This window comes from Trachinotus anak, unplaced genomic scaffold (assembly GCF_046630095.1).
Source record: "Trachinotus anak isolate AG129_WGS33_773 ecotype Australia unplaced genomic scaffold, CSIRO_AGI_Tana_v1 ptg000019l, whole genome shotgun sequence".
Taxonomy (NCBI): domain Eukaryota; kingdom Metazoa; phylum Chordata; class Actinopteri; order Carangiformes; family Carangidae; genus Trachinotus; species Trachinotus anak.
The window spans coordinates 19,291,014-19,314,997 of record NW_027273870.1 but is presented as its reverse complement, the minus strand read 5'-3'; the positions used below and the strand labels follow the sequence as shown (position 1 = coordinate 19,314,997).

The following is a 23,984-nucleotide window of genomic DNA, read 5'->3' as shown; positions in this document are numbered from 1 at the left end:
GCAAAAACAGGGATTGAATTTTCATGAGAGGAGGCTGGTTTTCCTGCCCCTCCCAAGAAAAATCATTAATGTTGGAGTGCTGTTGGTAACTGCTGTGTGGCCAGAACAGGAAGTAGTAGAAAAGCTGGGAGGGTTTTTCATTTTAAAATCCTCCTCTATGTGGAAATTGGGATGTGTGTGGCTGCTGTGAAGGATATTTGGAGTCAGCATTTTCCTCAGATCATAGCCTCAACTATGTTCTTCTTCTCTTTGTCTGACTGCAAACTTGGCAGATAAAATGTGTTTTTGTTTCAGAAATTATGCTCAAACGCCATGATTGATATGTGAAAATCTCAGCACAATTACAATCACGCACTGTGAAGGCGCTTTAAATGAGTCATTGACCTTGCCATCAAGCCGTACAACACTGTAGCTCCTAGTTCAATATGTTTAAGTGATAAGATTTTTCTGTCAACTGTGTACCATGAGCATTCGTGCGTAGACAAACACAGACACAGCACAACATTTGTGTGTTTTTATCAGCAGCTCCAGTTTAGGCTCATCACTGTCAGGCCAGTGAAATGTGAAAGTGTCATTAAGCCATTTTCGGCTGGCACGCGCTGCTCATCATGACATTTAAGTCACCACTCAGTGCTCTGTCGGCCCCGGGCAATCCCAGGCTGCATATTTTACCTATTTTTGTCAGCATATCGGATATGTATGGATATATGTATGTGTATGTGCACAAAGAGAGAGACATTATTGGTATTACTGAAATAAATCTGTAGGTTTTCGCCACTCATCTTTGTTGATCATCTCATATGAGCCCAGCCAAACAGATGAGCCCATTCAGCTCTATGGAGCTGTCCAATGTCATCCCCATCCACTTTTCAGACACTGTCACAGACAGTGCAGTCAAGGTGAATACAACGGTCTACAGCCTAGCACTTAGCTCTGGGCATCAGGGTAGAACCTCTGCTTCCACAGTGCATGATGACTGAGCCGTGTGTTAGTTTGATTTGCTGCCATCAAACTAAACCACAGGTATTTCGTAATGATTTGTGACGATTTACATTTTGTGATGACAGCATGTAACCTAGCTGATGACCTTCCACAGAAATGTTCAAAATTTCCAAACACATCATGTTGGCTGTGCACTCATCTGTCAGTTACTCTTTAATGATGTGTACAGAAAATAATTAGCATTGATGGGCTATTATAACAGCTGCTTGTGCATGGTCTTTTCTTTCGAATGTATACAATATGCCTAAAAGGCATTTTTTGGCTCTAGTGAGTAATCTTTTAAAAGTGTTGCTTAAAGGCAGATGGACGCACCCACTCTGTCATTTTCTCCACCTGTTTAGTGTTTATTTAGACAAAAAAGCTGTGCACAGATACAGGTCACAAGAGCGACTCAGCAACAGACTGGAGTAGGCATTTACTTATCAGTAAATACATATTATTCCCTTCTTCTCTTTTACCCTCTCTTAACCCATCATCTGAAATACCTGCCTGCATGAGACATGAATCAAATCGGGGTACCACTTTACAAAAAGACTACCCTTATAAAGGAATAATAAATGGTTTATAATTAGGTGATTCATTTGGGTTGTTAACACTTTATAAATCATAAATAAACAATTATAGACAAATTATAACAGATTTCATACATTGCTGCAGGCTCACAATTTGGCCTGATTACTACCATTTATAACGGGTAAAAGGGAGCCTTACTATATGTGTAAGTGTAGTGTAAAACCCATCATCATTTATTAATGAGTTACTAGTATTTATAACTGGTAAAAGGGAGCCTTATAGGAACTAATTAATAAATGGTGATGTGTTTCACACTTAACAATAAGACTGCCTTCTGCCAGTTATAAATGTTAGTAACTCTTTAATAAATAGTTGTAAAAATTAGGTTAACAGTACAGATAAATGTGGGCTCACTATTTGACAAGCAACAGATTACTGTTACCTTTTTTATCTAATGTGTTATAACACCTATAAATAATTTATAAAACATAAATGAACTAATTAACAAACTAGTTATAAACTATTCATAAATCATTTATAAGGGTAGAATTATTGTAAAGTGGTACCCATCAGATTTTATATCAACCAGCTTTTAACCTAGTACACTACAGGGTGTGACTCAAGTGATTATTCATACAAATACAAAAACAGCCACATGCACCACTGTTAAACTAGTATGTGTGTGAGTCAACAGGACTTACTGTAATTGTTGATCATCACAGTTGATCTCCAAAACCAAACCACCCTTTCACATTCAATGTGATGCCGATGTGGAAATGCTGGATTTTATTTCCTCTTGTTGCAGTATTAATTATAAGCGCAAGATGAATCTAAAATATATAACCTCCACTTCCCCGAAGCAAGTGCTATTGAGGACACGTATCTTTAAAAAGAGCTCATCTGTCCCTGGTTCCCATGTAATTTGACCATGACCTCTGCATATGTGCAGTTAAATGTAAATTGAAAAGCAGAAAGGCCAAGATGAGAGAATATTCAGATACTGTGATAATTTGTGAGTTAAAGCTAGTATTCATAATATTTGATTAGATACTTTCTATCTCAGTGGAGACATATTATAAAACACAGAAGTGAAGACGCTGGGCTCTTTAGAAATTTTGACCAGCTTGTTAGTTTGTTCAGTTTTGAACATTTAATTTATGTCTTGCTGCTGGAGAGAGCGTCATCATGCAGAAAATTATTAATTTCAGTTTACATGTGTTTTCAGTGACAGTATGTAAATAGCACTTACACAACACTGACGAAATGAGAATTTATTCAAATTACTTACCATGTAGCATGTCATTTTATCTATCGCTCGAGCATGCTAATTTTTCTCTGTGGAGATTCATTGTTTTCTTTCAGTTTGCCAGTCTCTGCTGCTCCCGCTTGAATTGATGTGTGAAGCATCAAAATACAATCTTTTTCATTCCCGTTACCACATCTTTGAAAAGAAATAATGAAAAAGATTGTGCTGTGTAATATAAGGGAATCTTTGGAAAAAGATGTAGGAATGGTAGTTTTTCAATAAAACTCATCACATAGAAGAAGTCTACACACAACATCTATTGCATGAGTGATCCCCCCTCAGTTGTTCTTCCTGCGGTTTCTGGTAAGGGGTTTGACAAGTGAAAGATGCATGTGTCAAAACAGGTCTCTGTAAATGCAAGACATCAAGACAAATGGCTTTACAGTTGTTTTTCATTTGTAAGATTAGTCTACACAGGCAGGTTTTACTGAGCAGGTGTGTTCTTTGGCAGCCTCATCCCAGTGTAATGTTAAATTCTATTTTTTTTTTCACTACACCTGGCCAAGTGGCTCACTATTGGCCCTGAACCAGCTGTCTTAGACACACTTATCTGATTGTAACACTATCAATCACCAATTGCCTTATTATGATTAATTTTTTAAAGGGCATTTCCATGAAATCTCTGTCAGTGTCACAGCAGCGTGTCTCGTTGTATTGATCCTGTGGGGCTGTAATTTTGGGCTGAAATAAACACTGTGATGTGAGTGATGTAATAAATGCTGCCTAACTGAAACATGTTATCATTGTGATGTAGAGATGTAGATGACTGAGGTCAGGTCAGCTAAACAATTTGCTGTTAGGTGTTTCTAATATTTTTGCACCTCCATATCTGTAAATGAAATGGACAAAATATTACAAGCACTTGTCAGTAAAATACAGGTCAGTATTCCTCCAAAACAAAGTTTCAAAACATACCATAGAACTGTCTTAAAACTCAAACAACTTTAGCGATAGACTCAACATTATGTGCATGGTAGTATTTATCGTACGGCTGATGTATTGTATTGCATCAAAGTGAATTGAATGTTGAAAAAGAAAATCCCAGAGGTTAGTGACATTTTCTCTGCAACACACCAAACTACCGGTTATGGCAGTAAGACATCATAAATATGTAGATCCCTTTGCTTTGCTTGTGCTCTGTCATGTTGCCTAGAATAACCATTGTCAGGCTGTCTGTAGATAATTCAAGAGAACAGAATAAAGTTGTTTGGTCAAAAAGATGCACCACTCCTCAAATCCCATTCTGACTCTGTGTTAATGCTGCACAGTGAAGCTGCATCCTTTAGACACATCTATACAAATTATTACTGCAGAGAGTAGAGACAGAAATTTTGCTACGATCACAGCTGACTATCAGATACCTGTTGGAATAATCACACTCTGAATATTTATGAGAAGCAAAAACAAAAAGCCAATTGTTTGAGAAAATTTGAAAGGGGGAATGTAGCAGCGTTACACGTCTTTTGTCTCAGCCTACAGTCAAGCTTTACAAGGAAAGAAAGGGTTTCAGACATACTGAGAATAAAGCCTCAGACTGACAGTGTGAGTCACATAACCACCAGCATATCATTCTGGCTAGAGGAACAAAACTTTCTTTACACTTCATTGAGAGGGTTTGTTTCAGGTGTTATACTACTTCTGTTGAGATGGTTACCGATAGTAATTTGCTTATTGTGTATATGGGTCAGTGTTTTGCTTTATACTATACAGAACAATTAAAGAGATGGAGGAAGATAATTTCCATAAGTAAAAATAGGGATGCAATACTATTAAATAATACTGCATCATAAATAAAGGACAAAAAGTGGCTGACTTAAAGGAGCTATTTGTAAGTTTTGCTATTGCTACGTAGCCAGCGTTAGCATTAACAGCTGTTTACCTACCAGTCTAGAAGAAATGTTGCTAGTTCAGCATCAAGCTTCATTTCTTTACTCGCCTAGAGCTGTCTCCAGCAGTGGAAAGCAACGCCAACGTTAGCGCTTGTTTCTATCAGGTCTTTTCTTCTACTGAAGTTAGCATGCTGACCAGCTAGCCCTGGTCCACTCGGGTCACTTTCCGATAGCAACTCACTATAGCCTTCAGTCTGCCCTGAAGACATAGCGTTGCTCAAACCTCTTGTCCTACACACACAACAAAGGCCAAAGCTCTTGTCAAGCAACAATCACCACCACCTGCATTCGGCCAGAAACCATGATCAGCAGTGTGTGCCAGTGGCTGGAGCAAATGTTGAGTTTATGCAATCCAATCAAAATGCTTTATAAGAAGTTATGACATACATAAACTGATCATATGTTTAGATGTAAAATGCTGGTGGAGTACAGAGTACAGTGTTTCTGGTTAAAAAGTAGAAGCAGAAAAGGGAAATAAAAAAGTACAACACAGGTACTTTTAACTGAACTTAGTTAATTTCCACCACTGTGTACAGTATTGTAAGTTATTAACTTCACTTGGAGAGTCATATATTAATTATATGGGAAAAGAACATGTACATGAGTAACACTGTGCTCTGTGGGCTGATTAAAAACCACTCTACTAATACCTAGTTTTCAGGACACAAGCTCAAGTGCACAAAATTGTTACATTAAATCCATGTCCAAAAAAAAAAAAAAGAAGAAAAAAATCAAATCCTCTCTGGGCTCTGGACGTCTCTGCTTTGCAGCACTGACTTCCTCTTCACTGTTGGTCGGGCAGTAGATTGTTCAGCTAGCCAGTGGAGTTAGCTGCTTTCAAACCTTTTATTTCATGGATGGCAGAGCCTTGGCACTTAACCTACTTGACGTGCAGTTGGCCCTTCTCTGTTCTATAAATGTCTTTCACACAGTGTACTGAAATTCATAGATTATGCTGTTAGCATTTCTCACCTATTTAATTTGCATTTAAATGAAGAGAAGTACCAGGCTGCTAAATAACCGCTCATTAACACAATACGTTTGTGGGGCACTTGGGAAAAACTGTCAGCATCTTATTATTTATTTATTTATTTTTTTCTTTTGTTTAAAAAAACAATTATGCTTAAAATGATTCCAGGGCATCTGGAAATCACAGAGGTATAACATTTCCTCACCAATGCAGGCCTGGGTTCAATCCCCTGCAGCCATGCCTCGGGTTGGTTGGTTTAATGATCTCATTTGGCAGCGCAGGTGGAGACTGGCAACGGATCATGTCCTGGCCACTTCGGCTGGTCATCTGTGATGCTCTCTCAGCTGTAATACTGCTTTTTTTATGGAAATACATAATGGAATTCTATTCGGAGTTAGTGGCACAAACTGTTTTAAAGGATGGTGTCAAATATATCTTTAATACAGAAGAGATTTAGTTCACATGAATGACATTTAAGCTTAATTACTTGTCTCCTGGTTTTAAAGAAACTATGATATCCAACCTGACACTATTCTTTCTGTCTCTCTTGTGTCATTTTTCAGTGATTACTTTTCCAAATTCCATTATTCAAATTATATTCAGAAATTCTGTGAAAGCCTGCACCGTAATTTTCTCCCTCTTCATCTGATCTCCTGTGATTTCCTCTCTTGTAGTCCCGGGAGCCTCTGGCACTGTCTGACCTGAAAGCAGAAGTATCCCCCAGGATCTCAGCTGAGGACTTAATTGACCTCTGTGAACTGTCACTGACCGCGCCTACCAAGCGGACCAAAGCTGGCAAGCCCAAAATTGTTGCTGTTGACATTCGCAGTGCAGAGGAGTATCCTTACCGTTTCTGTGTACTTATGAAATGTCATTCACCTCCTTATCTCAACAGTGATGATATCTGAGCATATCAGTACATTGCTTAGTTTTGTTTTGTCAGCTTCACATATGCTGACACTGGTTTGTGCACCCTTGGATTGTGTCCCACAAATCCAAAACAAACAAATGTTTCTGTGGTATTGACAGTTAAAGGTGAAGCTGCTTTCAGTAGAAATTGTGCAAGTAAACCTGCTCCAACTTGAAAGTTTCTGTTGAGGAAGCTGAGAAAAAAATCTCAGGCTGACGGGACAGTAAGTAGTATCAGTATCGATATAAATGTTAACAATATTAACAGTGGGGGCTAGCATGTCTAGGTGGTTAAAAGCAGCTTTCCACAAAGTTGTAAATTATACAACTTCTTATCAAACACCTGCTGGTTGTCCAGTGACAGGGACATAAATGAACAATATTTTCTGAATGAGAGCCTTGCTTGATTTTGTGTGTCACTGTTGAGTATGACTAAACTCAGTCCAAATCAAAAGAGGCTTGGTCAGTTTACTTGCCAGTAAATGGCAAATCAGGTGAGACTGCACATGGGGGTTGTTTGGCTGTAGTAAGGCCATAGTACAGACAATAAAAATGGATGAAATAAAAATCTGCAAGAAAACAAAAGGAAACCATGAAATAACAAAAATATTAATTGAATTCTTAAGGGTCCATGAGAAGGTTGGCAGTGATGACACAGGTTCTGGTTACTTCTTGCTGTTACAGTCAATGTGTGAAATATGACGGGCAATAAAAGCCCTATACTGTGCAACGTGTTCGGTGCAACGGCAGGTGTGTGTACAAATATCTTGCACAACAATATTTTGACTGGCTGCTTTGCAAGACTTTTAATAGACGCAATAACCCCCATACCCAGAGAAGTAAGGGAAATATGAAGACTGACTCTAAAAGATCTGAAAAATAAAATCATTTACATTAAAAACATCACTTGGGAATTAACAGGCCAACGAGTGTGGCTAGATTGTGTTAAAAGCTGTAAAAAATAAATAAATAAATAAAAATCTTTAAATGAAATCCATGCAGGAGTTTTTGTGCCTTAGGCTGCTTATAGAAATGAATCAAGTAGCAGTACTATACTACCATCAACCCATCAGATAACCTTCGAAATTAATTGCTGTGGGTCGGTGAAACCCCTTGCTCTTCAGGTGATTTTCTCTGCATCACATGAATCAAAATACACTTAACTCTGGAAATTCTGTCACTTAATGCTGCGCTACTGACAGGTTTAGGTTAAACAGCTCCTCTGTACAAACATTTCCTAGTTTCCCGTACTTTCTTCCAGCCGAGAAATGTCATGATTTTAGGTTCACTTGGCAGCAGTGATCAGTGCTGCCCAGAACTAGCACTGAGCCAATTCTGCCTACGGCAGTCTTATTGTATCTTACAGTACAGGTATAGTATCTTTAACAGGTAACTTTCAATCAGGTGTGTGCTGAGAAAATGGTAAAATCTCCGTGTTGTTTTATTCATTGTTATCTATGATAGAGTATTAAGTCATTAAATCTGACTCATAGCTCTGTCACTGCTAAGCCTTCTCTTAAATTTTTTTTTTTTTTTTCAATCCCTAGGTTATTTTTATTCATCCCTGCTGCTTGTTGTTAGGAGGCAGTCTCACATGCCTAGTTCTGACAAAACATACAACTCTGACATTAACTATAAGCATTCTTGGACCCTGTGTTTATTTCTGTACAAACCCGTAGGTGCCTTTTAAAGAAGTAATGCAAAACTATTTTCGTGAAAAGCGTTTACAGTTTTTATGAATGTTGTATCAAATGTCATTCGATAAAGACACAAAACTGGCATCTTTCTTCACTATTCGCGGGATGTCGTGATTTATTCCAGTTGCGTTTTGTTGTGCATTGGCTTGGAGGTGGAGGTATGCAAGAAGAACACATGTGCAGGTGCACAGACAATGACCACAACTTAGTGTAAACAGCTTCACTAACATTGATCTTCTGGCACACATATAAGTAAACTCTGTCTCTGTTAAATCTCTTAAGTGTGCCAAACTGGATCTGTAAGTCCTTGAGCGTATGTCATGTCTCTGTAAAAGCTGTAATTAATCTTTCTCTGAATTGATGTTGTGTTTACATGTCTGTACATGTTTGTATATGATATGCCTGTGCCTTTCAATTTTTGACGAAAGACTAATGTTTTCATTCACCCATAAATAATACAAAAAGAAAAGTTAAAGGGTCATGACACACACAGAAAAAAACAAAATTATAGTTGCAAGAAGCCTCTCTCTTTATTGCACAGTGCCTCTGACATCTCGCTAACCTCTTGACCTGGTGCCAGAGTTTTGAAACCAAACCACAGGCAAAGAGATTACAACAGCTTGGTTCCCATCAAAGGCAAGCAGAGGCAGATTCAGGAGGAATGATCTGCTCCAGTCATGTGCTGCCAGATTCTGCAACATTCATTTAGGCCCTTCATATCCATCCAGGCTGCCCCACACCCTGCCATCTGACAAACGACACATAAAGCAGTGGAGATTAGCCCGAAGATCTTAGCAAAATGCATTCGTCTGGTCATATTTTCTTCTTTTACATGATTTGTTTGTTTTTTCTTTCTTTTCTTTTTTTTCCCCATGATAGAATTCTTTAGTCTTGTAACAGTCATCTGATAGCCACGACCAGTATATTTCAATGTAGAATGTACAACTGTGTGCAGAGGAACCTTTTTGTTAAATTAAGAAAACGATATCAAGTGGAGAGTCTCTTTGCGAGCACTAGGTGAAGAGTATGAGTGTGTTTGCCCTCCAAAGAAAACTATATATCTCGAGGAGTGGTGATTTTGAATTTTTCAGACAAACTGAAGGATCAAGTGCTCCTTTATGGGTGCTTGAGTAAATTCTCCTGCTTCTTAAGATAAATAGCCGATTAAAAAAACCCACTGTGTCAGCTGAAATTATCCGAAAGATCAGAACAAGGTGGTTATTTTTAATGTAGGTCCCATCCAAATAAACTACTGCTTGCCACATTCGTTAGCCTCTTTACACATTCCTTTTGTAGCTCTGCACAAAATTACAATATTACATAAATAAATTTTGCTCTTGCAGATAGACAGTTTCTATTTATTGCTAGGCGTACAGTAGCCCAGAAAACTCTGTCTATTAAAAAAATGCAGTGCACCAGAAGGAGTGAGCCTCGCCGTTCAGCTCATCAGTGGAATGGTAATTGTCTAAGAGGTTAAAGAGACATTAATCAATAAGGATTAGTGGATAGAGTAAGGATTTTGAAGTTTTGAAGCAATTCCTCTTGCCAAATTCCTACACCAGAGCCTCCTGATAGACGGGCTCCTCAGGCTAACACGCATGGACAAAAGGGATTTGACCACTTTCACAGGATTTACCCATGTTCACCTATATTGTGATCTTAGGTAAAGCTCTGTTGTGGGTGTCTACGGTCACAAAAAGTGGATTAAATTAAGATCTTTGTGGATATTCTTCTCTGTAAAACAAGTGGCATGTGCCTCTTGTTATTCCATGGCTAAATGTAACACAACAGGATTTGTCAGTCAGTGGATTATACTGTATACTTCATTATGTAACATAGTGACTCTTTATGTTTGTGTAACAGCTGGTATGTTTTAGTGATCCTAGTAATGTGACGGAGAAAGAAGTCAAGCAGCACTTTTCATGAGATATTCAGCAATAATGTCAATAGCTGTAATTTCAGAAATAGGACAACCTCATTTTGTCAGGATTTATTATTCAATTATATACCACTTTTCCAGAAAACCTCTCACTAAGTCTTTTTTCTTTTTCCTCTCTTTTCTCCCGCTGACACCTTTATTGTAACTCCTATGTCTCTTATTCTTCCGCCTCTTTCCCTCCCTTTAGTTAACAATTTTTCACACACACTACCACCATGAAACCTGTCTTACATGCTTTTTGTTTTGGGTGTCAGTCCGAGAAGTAGTATCACAAACACTGTAATTAGTGTATTATTGATACCCTAATTATAATGAACTGACTTGATGAAATTTAAGGTGTACCTGTATGGGAAAAAAAACAAAACAAAAAAAAACAAGGTGCACCTCATTCGTTGTTAGGCAGGCAGATGTTGCATCTGTTCAAAGCTGTGCTCCTTAACTTCACTCCCTCCAGCTTCAGCAGAGGCCACATTTCTGGCAGCATCAACATTCCCTTCAACGCAGTGTTCAGCCCTGATGGCGAGCTGGTGCAGTGTCCTGCAACAGGAGTCCTCCAGAACTACAGAGGACGTGTCATTGTGGTCATCAGCCATGCAATGAAGAGTGCTGCTATGGTGAGAAAGCAGCCACACAGACACGCACAGATACACCTGTGTACAGCACATCAAACTCTGAAAGTGTTCTCTGATATGAAAATATGGTTTAGGTTTTGGATTTTCACATGATGCATTGGTGCTTAATTTTGTTAAGGAATTTTGTTATATGAAGGTAAAAACACTGTATATTAGATTTTTAGTCTTAAAAAGTAAATTTATCTCCTGTCTTACATGTTGTAAGACTTTCGTAATATCTTAGGCAGATAGCGATTGGCATTGTTTTAAAGTCCATTTGAAATATTGAGAGAACAGAAGTTAATGTAGGTATATAGTGTAGACAACCAAGGGCAGTGCTGTACAAGTCCAAACTTCACAAGAGCTAATTCAAAGTTCAGTTCACAAAGAATAAAATGAATGGTCATAGTTCAATTTTGAATTAAGTTCATAGTCCTTCAAAAATGAACTACTTCACATTTATTTCTTCTGTTTTTTTGTTAATGAGCTGCTCTGTGCCATTCCTTTTCAGTAGAACCTCCTCCTAGCCATCCATCCCCAGCCCCCAATTATTGCCACATTTCTGTGTACTGCTACAAAATCACAGCTAGAGACTGGTTTAAAAAGCTGAGGAAAACCAAGAAATATGTCATACGGCAGGACAACTCAAAAAAGATAATTTCACAAACGTCATTCAATGTATATGCATTTTTATTAAGTGAAACAATTGTGCAGTTAATATAGTAGAATATTGAGCCTGCATGAACCAAAGTGTGCAGCTGTTCCAAAATATGAAATGGATTACAGGCTGCTATAGGCTCCACCAACACTGGCTTCATTACAGTAACTGGCTGGAAGATAAGCTATGATTTCATTTCGTATGCCGGGTGCAGCTGTAAAACACAGTTCTTCTTCTTCTCATGTTTTTTGGCGGTTGGCAAGCAGCTATTTGGTGCATTACAGTCACATTCACATTCGTGACTTGCAAATGTATGCGTTCACCAAACATTCACCAAAACCGTGAGCACATTCAATGCTTTTTTTTAACATGTTCATGTACAACACTGACCAAAAGTAAAGAGACACTGCCTTTGTATATATTACATTTATCCATATCTGCCTTTATTTTTTTTGGATTAGTGGGACCATCTCAAAAGGAATTATACCCTGGACACAGCCTTATACCTCAACATTTCATTCCAACTGTTTAAAAACCCCCTGTGGCACATCTAAATCCCTAAATTCCCCTCCAGTTTACTGTTGCATTTTTAGCCTTGCTAGTGGCAGTGCCTTGGGGATGGCAATGTCAGTCTGTTGGTTCTGAGTGAAATATCTCAACAACTATTGGATTGCCATGAAGTTTTCAATAGAGATTCGTGGTTCCTAGATCCCAGTTCTCAGATAGTATTATCATTCTGAGCATGCACTCATCTCAAAGCACTACAGTGCCTAAGTAGTGTCTCACTGGCATGGCTATAGTCTGTGGTAGGCTTGTTTGGGAGGTGATATTTGTTGATCACAAAATCTTTTGGTAAAGGTTTCTGTCATATATTTGCTGCAGAAAATGTTCTTAGGATAAACACAGATTGGCTGCTGATTGCTGTAACTATCATCTCATATATGTTCTAAAATTTATTTATTTTTTTAAATTTCATTTTTCTTCGTTTAGTTTAATTTTTCTTAATATTCTTTCTTGTGAGGGGTTGTCACCTTGCTGCAGGATTCAATATGATTGTTCAACAAGCTGAGAATATGTGTGAAGTGAATGGGTGGGTAAAAAGTATTATGGGTATGACTGCAGAAAAAAAATGAATAATGTTTCCCATAAAAATGCATATTTAAAAAAAGTTTTACAAAGAAAATGAGAATAACAATGTGGTAACTCTGCAAGTAATCTTTACAGATAACTACACGGGAATATTTTGAAACTCAAAAAAAAAGGTGTTTAGTGAGAATCATGCTACTTGCTGTGAGCAGACAAACATCCAAAGGAGGAAAAATATGAATCTCAACTTTCAGTCAGGAGTTTGAGAATAAAGTGAGTGAGTTGGGCCTATAGCCTTGAGTTGAAGCGACAGGGTTTGTGTCCAGGAAACCATATGCAACTAATCATGTGATCACATGAGCTGAACTGAATCTGTAGGGAAACTCACAATTCAGATTGTGGATTGCGATCCTTCCCAAAAGGATTGCCATATGATCTTTTGGCCAGATCACCCACCCCTATGCACAGTACAATAAAAACCTACTGTGTTTTTACTTTTATTTTCTTATTCTAGAAGACACTGGGACATTAGCTAAGGCTGAAACTGAATTTTCAGGGCACAAAAATAACTTTGCTCGCTTCAGCGTAACAGAACAGAGAACTGTATTGATCATTATAAATTCTCCTTTTGTGCTCTCGTTGGAATAAATTAGCCAAACATAAATTTAACAACTCAGCAGGGAGGGTTGCTTCAGGCAACATCCCAATTTAGAAAAGATGTCCTCCTTCCATATGTTGGAAAGTAAAAGAGAAAAATAAGAAGTTCTCCTTAATTGAGGAGAGGGTCCTGAATTTTTCAGGCAGCGGCAGCAACAGCTCACTGTCTGACTTGGCTGTAAGCTCCCCAAAAAATAGCTGTTACAGAGTAATTCATCTGCAGAGTGAGGTATTCAGTATTCAGTCTTAGGAGTTTTTATTTCACTGTTTGTAAACTGTTTATGGCTCATGTGTAATAATCAACACGTGGTCACAGTCTACTACAATTTGTGGCTTTTGTGCCTCTGATATTTTGCGGAGTAACCATGTTGTGCTTCAAACTTAAGCATAAGTACAAAATCAGTGTCGCTACACGAACATCATTATAACATTTATTCATCATCATCATCATCATCATCATCATCATCATCATCATCATCATCATCATCATCATCATCATCATCATCATCATCGTCTAGGCTTTAAGGATGACGACTATTAGGATCAATTGAAATTCATAATCGGAAAGGGTTAAAAGACGTGGTGTTTTGTAAAACCACATACCCCTACCCCCACTCCAGCCCCACACCCCACCTAACCAGCCCCACACTTGAAATTCCACATTCGAGTGTTATGGTCAAGCCCAGTAATTCATCAGACCTTTCAGTCGCGCAGGTCGTGAAATTAAAGGTCAATAAAAGGACTCAATTGTGCTTAAATGTCATTCACATTTCTGTGCACCGCACCAGCGGCATTATCATTAGCTGTGGGGCAAAACAATGAGTCTCCTCACTGTGTGGTCAGGCTTCACTGTAAACCTTTAACATTTAAACCCTATTGGCATTCAGAAGTAAGGTGAATTCTTCATGCTCATTTCTTACATGGACGTTTCAGCTAATTGAATCTGAAATTTTAAAACTGTGCTTTGTTGCTTTGTGGTAGACACACAAATGAAATGAAATGAGTGAACGAATCGGTTTGAGTATTTTTGCATGTAAGTTGTAGTACTTCACTGTGGGGAGTTGTTTTTCATCCCTTATTTTAATTAATTATTTCCATGACTCCACTGCTTGCTTTACAAAAGTCCACTTTATCACATGTACTGTTAATTAGAGGGATATGACCTTGGGTACTTCCCAGCATAGCTCCAACAATCAGTCAAAACTATGCTCAGTCCAGTTAACCTGGTTATTCTATTATTGGCAATATGTCACACAAAAGTCTTCATGTATCAAAATCATAGCTTCAGTAATTTGTTCTATAGCCCTACATTTTTTAACACTATTTATTTGGAATCGTGTTGACAAGAAAAATCTGTAAAGCAATGACATAATATGACCATCTCAAGGTATGATTCCACTGATGGTTATTAAGCAATAATATAGATTTTTTTTCCCCCAACATTTAATTAAAGCTATGCATCTAAGTCCCAATTCTTGGTTATACACATTGCATGACACAACTGAATTTCATTCATCTGTCAGTTTCAGGGTTTGTAACTGGACCTTACATTTAGCATGCGGATGCAGAGGTTTCATAATCAGATTTCCTCACATTGCTGAAGTGGAACCACACTTAGTGTTACCATCTATAGGGTCCGAACGTATGGGATTGTGGGAAAGAGTTCTCAGACTTTTCAGTCTGCCAGTTATTTCCTCAATAGTGAGCACACTAAGGATGAGTGTTTTGCCCTTATGACGTAGAGAGGAAGCCTCTGCATTGCCGGTAGCCTGATCAGGTCAGACAAGGGTTTTTTTCTTTTATGCAAAACTAGTTGTTCTCTCTTATTTTCACTCTATTACTTACTAGTTTTTTGTGTTGTGTCTACACTGGCACTGACACACCTGAAAAATTACCTAATGCAGGACACATACCAATTCAAGGTGTTTCCTAATTGCTGAGGGACTGTTATTGTGTAAAATGTGATTTCCCATGTAAAGCAACTGCAGGGGTTCCGTGTTGAACAATGCCAATGTGGTATGAGGTAATAGTAGCCTGCTTGCAAATCACTGGAGGTAGGAAAATAAACATCTTTCTCTCCTCTTCATTTCTTCCCAGTTTGCAGCACATCTGGTCAAGGTAAATTTCCCTCGGGTTTGTATCTTGGACGGAGGGATCAACAAGCTGAGGCCCACTGGACTCCTGACTGTCCCCTCCCCTCAGATCTGACCCCATTCCTCAGCTTCTCATTAACACAAAGGACGAGTGGAAGGACTGCATATTGCTTCAGCTGATACTGAAGTGAAGACAAAAAAATGTCATCATTGCTTTTTAGACTTTGTTTTTTTTTTTTACACATTCTAATTAAACTGTGCTTTCAGATGATAAACTGCATTGAAATATTCATCTTCTTAACCCAGTTTGATTTCATTTCCATATATATTTACAAGACAGGTGTTTTATTATTTTCTTTTACAAAACAAGAATAAATGACTTTTTTGTCATGGAACAGTTGCTATGTGTGGTAGTAACCTTGCACTGATAAACTGAGCTGCCTGTGTCCAGTACATATATGTTGATGTGTGTCAGTCTGTCTGTTCTGAGCCATTTGATCATGGGAAACGATAATAATAAAAATAAAAAAAATACAGTAATTTTTGTATTTGGTGATTTATTTGCATTTACCTTGTTTACAAGTCACTGAATTATCTCTGTAGTCTGAGGTACATATTTACCAATGCTATAGAGATGTTGTTTATAATAAAACTATCAGATAAACTGTGTAAGTGAAAGCTTCATTGTTTTAACATTTAATAGGAAAGTTAGTGAGTTATGCTTTGCATCATCCTCCCGTGGTTTTTCAGTTAATTGTTCATACATGTCCAACATTCCATCATCAGAGCAGAGTATTGCTGAATGGACCCTCCCTTTTTTGAATGGACCCTCCCATAAAACTGACTGCATAAATAGAGAAATAAGTGGTGATTTCTATCAAAGAAACTTCTTCTTCTCAATAACCGAGGTAAGACAAATCGTTGATTTGATGATTTAAGCCAGCAACAGTTGGACTGTAAAAGATTAGTTGTTATGATAACTTTTGCCAGTGCCCTTTTCACTGTGATACTAGTATTTTAAAGGGTTTTATGCACTCACGTTCATCTAATGACAGTTCACCTGATCAGTGCTGAGATGATTGTTGTTATTCTTTTCCTACCAGGATTTTTCAACATTCCAGAGTGAAAATGGTGGATTATGAAGTGACAGTATTCACCACCAATATCGCCACTGCCACCACTTTTAGCAATATCTTCATTAAGCTTGTGGGCACAGATCATGAGAGCAAACGCACATGGCTCGTAAGCCTCAAAGGGGTTGCATCCTTCTTCAGAGGAGCAGTAAGTTTGGAATTTCCCTGTCTATGTTTAAATGCATTGCACGCTTTCTCATCTTTGCCTATAGACATGTTTAATACCAATTTAGAGAGGCTGATGTAAAGTATCACCAACTCAGATTCATGTGCAGCAACAGGATATATTCAGCTTTGCAACCTATGACCACAAAAACGACCGAAGTAACCAAAAGCCCCCATAATCAGCTTCACAAAATTGGTATTATATTCAGGGCATGTTTTATTTTGTCCACCCTTCTAGATTCAGTAATTGTTTCCTAATTATTTGGATGTCACAGCTAAGTTCATCAAATCCACTTTATCCCCATCTTATGTGTACATTTTTCCAAACTGTTTCTGTCATTGTTCCAGGTGTCCAGATTTACTGTGTCCTGCCCTACGTCTCTTGGAAAGCTGGTTCTGATAGAGCTAGACAAACAGCATCTCCCAATCCTCCCACAAGACTCTTGGTACCCTGCCAAGGTGGAAGTGAAATCCCCCGAGGGAGACATTTACCACTTTCCCATCTACCGCTGGATCACTGACAGTGAGGTGGACCGCTTCAGAGAGGGAACAGGTTTGTGGAAATTTGCTTGTCTGACATCCTGTATGCTGTTCACTGACTAAACAAGACATAAAAGAAAGACAAGTTCTGCAAGCTAGACTATAAGGAGGCTATAGAGCAAATTCATGCCAACATACTGTATATATATGAACACTTTAAAACCTTGTTGATCTGTTTTTCTTTTAAGCTCTGAAAGTCTTTGAAGACAACCATGAACTTGGCCAGTACGCTAGGGAGCAGGAACTGCGCCAGCGAGCGGAAGACTATCAGTGAGATATCAGAGCTTCTACACATTTTAGCATTTTACACCCCAAAGATAATATACATCCAAACCTCCTCCACCTTTGGTTGGGTATATTCATGACATATAATGATAAGTTAACCACCATATAACACCTGCTAAAATGTATTAAAATGCATTACACTATAACATATGTTGCTAAGTTGTTATATTGACTTTATGTATACTTGTCAAATATATATTATGGTTACATATTCTAAACTGCACATACCGTGGTATCTAGACTCTTCCAAGTCCATCACCGCTCTGCTTGTACTAAAATTTTTTAAATTGCTCTCCCTGTTCTTTTTCCCCAAGGTGGCATGTGTATGCGGAAGGAATACCCCACTGCATGAAGACAGATGGCCCCCTTTCTCTGCCTCGTGAGGTCCGGTTCTCCTTCACCAAGACTACAGAGTTTCTCTACACTGCATCAGCTGGGTAAAGTCCTCAAATTCTGTCATTTCTATTTATCTTTCAACAAACCTGCCTATCAAAATGAGTTAAGGAATCATAATAAAATTACTCTGTTTTTTAGGCTGACAGAACTGAACCTGAAGGGACTTGATGATTGTAAGGAGAGGTGGACCGATATCGATGCCATCAATCGGGTGTTCTGCTGCAAACGGACTGACATATCAGGTACTGTGCTATCAGGATAGGTTAATAGAATAATTAATACTGTATCCATACAAGTATACATGCAACTGTATTCATTCAAACTTTTACACTACCTAAAAATAAATAAATGTTATTTCTGAGATAAGGTGAATACTGAATAGTCTATTGGCTTCTTTGCTTGGCACGATAAATGGAAAAAAATAAATGTGACAGAGAAGGAAATGTGTATTTGTCAAAACATGTAGTGATTTCCTTCTAATTCTAGGCTTTGAGATGAGAACACTAGTAACTGTAGTAAATTGCATAGAATCAAGACGGATAACTGATTTTGAAACAACTAGAAACAACTTTGAATCATGGCAGTGACTCTGAAGTTTGCGACACTCACTGTTTCCCATTTCTCTGTTTCACATGCAGTGTATAATTGAACTAATGACAGTGACAGAGCAAGATTGCCCAAAGGTTGAAACTCAACTCTGTTCTTTTTTCAGACTATGTCCAGCAACACTGGAGGGAGGATGCTCTCTTTGCCTACCAGTTTCTAAATGGTGTCAACCCCATGTTGATCCGACGTTGCACAGTCCTACCCAGTAACTTTCCGGTCACTGATGACATGGTCTTCCTCCATGGTCAGTGTAGCTTGGCAGATGAATTGAAGGTGATTTTCTTACATTATCTTAGTATTAGAACAATGTTTATCTCATGATTGCACTTATATGTTCACTTTGCAAATGTAATATCCAGACAGTATGTAGGGGAGTCAAATAATTTCTTATCCTCTCTTAAATTTCAAACAGAAAGGCAACATATTCCTGTGTGACTACAAGCGTTTGGATGAACTTAAACCAAACATCATCAATGGGAAGAAGCAGTACTTGATGGCTCCCCTTGTTCTGCTCCACAAAACACCTGACAACAAGTTGATGCCAATTGCTATTCAGGTGAGATTAACACTCAAATATAGCTGACTCTAAAGCTGTAAGTTAGAGTATGGAGTTAGGTGGCTATCGCTGAAAGGTAAGATGTTGGCTCCACTGCGATAGGAAGCATCTGCTTTGCTAAAAGTGTCTTGAAGCAAGACACTGAGTTCTTTGCAAGCAGCAGATACCGTGGCTAGTATGTATTCTCTCTGCTGGTGTTGGATTGAATGGGATGAATTAACCATGACCCTCTATCTTGCCCTGTAGCTGAAGCAGACTCCAGCAGATGACAATCCAATCTTTGTTCCTACTGATTCTGAGTACGACTGGTTGATGGCAAAGATTTTTGTGAGAAGTTCAGATTTCAACGAGCATCAACTCAACGTTCACTTGCTGCGCACTCACCTGCTGGCTGAAGCATTCGCAGTATCACTGCTGCGCAACATGCCCATGGTGCATCCACTGTACAAGGTAACGGAATGGTTGTTGAACTTACTGTAATTTTCTGATTTACTGACTTTGACGAACTGTAATGTTTAAGTGTTTACATATTTGCAAGTATTTCACTCTGCTAAATGGTATAGAAGCATCAAGATTTGTGACTTGATCAACAAGTAATATTGGTACTAACAGAGTTCCCTCTTTCCCTCAGCTCCTCAAACCTCACACTCGCTACACTCTGCAGATCAACAACTTAGCTCGACTTCTTCTAATATCTGACACTGGAGTTTTCACAGAGGTAAGACCACCACACCTATACAATGTCTTTTAATATTATAGATGCTACTTGTCTTTAACTATATTTCTCTCTTGTTTGATTATTCTCTAGTTTGCATCCTCTGGTGGAGAAGCTATGATTACAATCCTGAAGAGATCCCTGTCATCTTTGACCTACAGTTCACTCTGTATACATGATGACATTGCTGAGCGTGAGCTAGAGGCTGTACCAAACTTCTACTACAGGGATGATGGACTCCGGCTCTGGGATATCATCTACAGGTGCTATAGGCAATTTCCACTCTGCATTATCTTTACACAGTATAAATACTTACACCTTGTTAGGGTTAATTCGAATGTAAGAGGCCTTGAAGCACAATTAAGTAAAAAAACATGATTTGCACTGTTGTGTAACTCAGATGAGTGGCTGACATCAGAGAATCTCAGTCCAGGATTCACATGCTTTCCTCAACTAAGACAATGGTAATGAGGACAGGACAGGTGAGATTGCTCCAGCAGAAAGCACCAATCCTCACAGGAAAGCAACCCGTAAATACAAATGTATTTGTAAATTAAAGGTAAATTTTCTTCCATTGAGTTCACCCCCAAACTGAAGTAAATAGCTTCACAACAAAAGCCAAGCCTGATATTCAGACTGATCTGCCACTTCATAACCAACCTATTATTTAGTCAGATGTTTTTGTGGAGTAAGGGTCTGATTTTACTACCACCATTCACTAGTGACTGAGGTATCGGGCTGCTTTGATATGATTTAAATTGGATTGCGGTTGGATTAGTCAATGTACTGCAAACGTCGAGCAATTTTATAAAGGATTTCCCTCATAAGTCTTTCTGAAAACCCTGAAACATGTGTGCAGGGTTTTCTGTCCATAACCAAATGTATCAGCTACTAAACTGCAACATTTGAGCCCCACTCCTTCTATCCCTCCTCTTCTACCCTTTAACCACAGTTTCTTTGCATCAATCTTTCACTTAATGCAATCTCCTGTGACTGGTATATGTTGAAATACATGTTCATTTGGGTGCACTCATTGTCGCAAGAGACACTACTGGAACTTTTGAGTCACTTGGTTGCCAGTGTATGAAATACACCTTGATAAAGCTAATGTAGTTTAACGGTCATACATTAAATTCTACCTTCATGAAGGTTTTAGATAAAACTTGTTTTAGAGAGGTAGTAATTCATCTTCATGATCATTTTGGAGGCTGTAGTTTGTGGTGCTGTTGAATTGTATTGTTAAACAGAGAACTGTTTCTAATAGTTCCAGTGGTCTAAAATCCCTGATGTAAATTAAGTAAACTTTGGTGCCTCCATGCTATGGGGTTAAGATGCCAACCTTTGTTGTATCTTGCTCTCTTTTTTGTCATCTCTCCATTATTGCTAGGTTGTTTACCAAGAAAAAGGAGCAACCTGTAAAACCACAATTTGTTGTTTTCATGTTTCTGCTTAAACAAATGAGATACAACATGCCAATAATAATTATTTAGAGGTGTTGGTAGACATATATTTGAACCTTTGAGGCAAGTCAGGCTAGCTGTTTCCCTGCTGCATCCAGTCCTCATGCTAAGCTAAGCCACTCTGCTGTAGCTCCATAGCTGATGTACAGATATGTGAGTGCTATTGATCCTCTCAACTAACCCTAGGGGATAAAGCAAAGTCAAACTGTTTCTTTAAAGTTGTGTTGTCCACTCTGTCAAAAGAGTTTCACATGGTATAAATGGTAAAATGTATAAGTCAAATAGGAATGTGTTTAACAGTACTTATCCACATTTCTCAAAGGTTTGTGCAGGGAATACTCAGCTACTACTACAAGAACGACACTGACGTCCAGCAAGACACTGAGCTGCAGAAGTGGGTTTTGGATATTTTTGAACATGGATTCCTTGCTCAAGCAGACACAGGTGGGATTAATAGAAAAACTCAGTCTTTATGGTGATAAATGATGCTTTATATGCACATATATGTACCATTATGTTATTATGAATCAATTATAAATCAGACTTAATTTAGTCCAGATGACTACCTCTTTCTAATGCGGTTTATGTGCTCTAATTCTTAGGTATTCCGCAGAGATTTACCACTGTGGCTGAGCTGATCAAGTTTGTCACCATGGTGATATTCACTAGCTCAGCCCAGCACTCAGCTGTGAACGGGGGACAGGTGAATCCTTTTAATTTACTGGGATGATCAGTTATAATGTTGCTATGTTTTGGAATGGGTTGATGATGGTCTTGCAGTTTTTTTTTCCTTTCGTTTTTTTTTTTTTTTTTTTACTGTAGAGAAATGGATGAATGACATCTGGCCTTAAAGATAACCTTTACACAAAGGCTAGAGTCTACAGCCAGCAGGGCTTTGCGGCTGTACTTAGACACACTGGTGCTCTGAGTTAAATACTACAAATGCTAACATGCTAGCAAGGACAATGCAAACATTCTGATTTATATTATAGCATTTGCTAATTAGTCCAAAACACAAAGTAAAACCGAGGCTGTATGTAGTGTCATTAGTTTTGCAGGTATTTGGTTATAATCCAAAGTGTGGACCAAATAAAAAATTCAATCTGATGATGATGCTAGAGAAAAGGTCATAGGATCTCCAAAGTGATCGCAATTCAAACATGAATGTCTAAACCAAATTTAATGGCAATCCAGCAAAAAGTGGTCGAGATATTTCTCTCAGAACAAATGTTAACCTCATGGTGGCGCTATAGGAAAAGTCAGGGATCATGAAAGTCATTAGGATTCATCCTCTGGGGACCATGAATGTCTGCATAAAATTTCATGGCAATGCATCCAATAGTTGTTGAAATATTTCAGTCTGGACCAAACTAGTGGAATAACTGAGCAATAGACTGACATCACAAGAGCCAAGTCACTGAAAACATGCTGCTTTTAAAAGTCTTTTTTTTGGCATATAAAAGTTTTTATCAGAAATTCAATAGCATGATCATAGTGCTACCGTATCCTTCATAAAGTATTTACAAGTTATCCATGAATTATCTTTTTATTTTAGTATGACTATGGTGGCTGGATGCCCAACACTCCCATCTCCCTTCAACTCCCCCCACCAACCACAAAGGGGACAACAAGTGAGACCACAATGCTGCAGACTTTCCCTGACGTCAACACCACAGTTCAGGGCATGGCCACCATGTGGCTACTGAGCAAGCAGTCCACTGACTTCGTAAGTACTTACAACCTGAAAAATGACATGAATCATAACATTACATGAATGAAAAAAGAAAAACCCTTTTAAATATATCACTGATCATCAGGTCCCGCTTGGCAAGTACCCTGAAGAGCATTTCACTGAGGAGATTCCCCGCAAGCTGATAAAGGATTTTCAGGGAGAACTTGAAGTGCTAAGCACAGCCATCAAAGTCAGAAACAGGAGCCTGGAAATCCCATACACATACATGGATCCCATGGAGATTGAAAATAGTGTTGCCATTTGAGTGTCAGAAGGTGTGACGTCCTTAGCTGCTGGGCAAGTTTAGCTTCACATTAACATAGGGGAGCAGGAGAAGAACTGCATTCACTGTTTTTAGTTGATACTGTAGTAGAAAGTATTGATAAATGCATAAATGATATATTGATTTGTCTGTGGTGAAAATTTACTGTATTTGTACTGTATTTACTTCATATTTCACTTGTCCATTTCAAAGAAAAAAAAAAAAGGCCATGAAAAATACAAAATGTGAAGCTGCTTCATTGAGAAGTTGATAATCAAGATGTATGTTTGTTGACCAAAACGTGACACTTTTCCATTGTTTGCTGTCATTGGACTATTGTTTAATTCTTTTTTGTCTCAACACAAAACATCAATAAAGCTGTTGTTGTTCCTGGAACAACTATTAAAGTGTGTTATTTGTGTTATGGAGAAGCTTTGCACTGATAAACTGTTTGAAAATGCAGCTCTGATTAGTAAAAGACTCATTACAGACAGTGCAAAACAAGTTTGATTTTGTATATTCTTGATTTAAAATTACAGTTAAACTCCCACTACTGTGGTTAGTGAATGTAGGTGCACACCCCAAATTCAGTATTTCTGCACTGTTACAAAAACAAATGGATGCTCCTGGCAATTGTCATTAGCAGTGCCAATACATTCATGCATCTATTTTCAATGCTAGTCTTTCCAAGTTTAAAGGCTTAAATCGTCCCAGTTTATATGAAGGGTAAACTTTCCATTTGTTCATCTTTCAGGAGCGAGTGAAGGACAAACTATGACACACTTGACCCCTGAGTGTCCCCTC

The 23,984-nt window shown here is 38.3% G+C and overlaps 2 protein-coding genes across 2 annotated transcripts in view; both read left to right on the top strand.

Moving 5' to 3' along the window:
• tbck (TBC1 domain containing kinase) overlaps window positions 1-15,860 on the top strand; it is a 42,042-nt gene extending 26,182 nt beyond the window's left edge. Inside the window, exons 24-26 of the mRNA XM_071504239.1 lie at window positions 6,355-6,518; window positions 10,680-10,839; window positions 15,335-15,860. Coding sequence (XP_071360340.1) covers window positions 6,355-6,518; window positions 10,680-10,839; window positions 15,335-15,445 — 435 coding nt within the window. The 3' untranslated portion in view covers window positions 15,446-15,860. The remainder of the gene's footprint in view (window positions 1-6,354; window positions 6,519-10,679; window positions 10,840-15,334) is intronic.
• Window positions 15,861-16,122: 262 nt separating this feature from the next.
• Window positions 16,123-23,579, top strand: LOC139636808 (hydroperoxide isomerase ALOXE3-like). Its single transcript, XM_071505155.1, has 15 exons — window positions 16,123-16,238; window positions 16,434-16,611; window positions 16,977-17,181; window positions 17,357-17,438; window positions 17,768-17,890; window positions 17,988-18,091; window positions 18,562-18,728; window positions 18,868-19,011; window positions 19,258-19,461; window positions 19,643-19,729; window positions 19,820-19,989; window positions 21,509-21,630; window positions 21,789-21,889; window positions 22,742-22,912; window positions 23,004-23,579. Exons 2-15 carry the CDS (start codon window positions 16,459-16,461, stop codon window positions 23,181-23,183), a joined length of 2,013 nt encoding a protein of 670 aa, XP_071361256.1. The 5' UTR covers window positions 16,123-16,238; window positions 16,434-16,458; the 3' UTR covers window positions 23,184-23,579.
• Window positions 23,580-23,984: the final 405 nt, after the last annotated feature.

Coding starts and splice junctions, on each gene's coding strand:
- LOC139636808 (XM_071505155.1), top strand. CDS start 16,459: ATGGTGGATTATGAAGTGACAGTATTCACCACCAATATCGCCACTGCC. Junction 19,730..19,819: donor ACACTGGAGTTTTCACAGAG/GTAAGACCACCA, acceptor ATTATTCTCTAG/TTTGCATCCTCTGGTGGAGA. Junction 21,890..22,741: donor CAGCTGTGAACGGGGGACAG/GTGAATCCTTTT, acceptor TTTTTATTTTAG/TATGACTATGGTGGCTGGAT.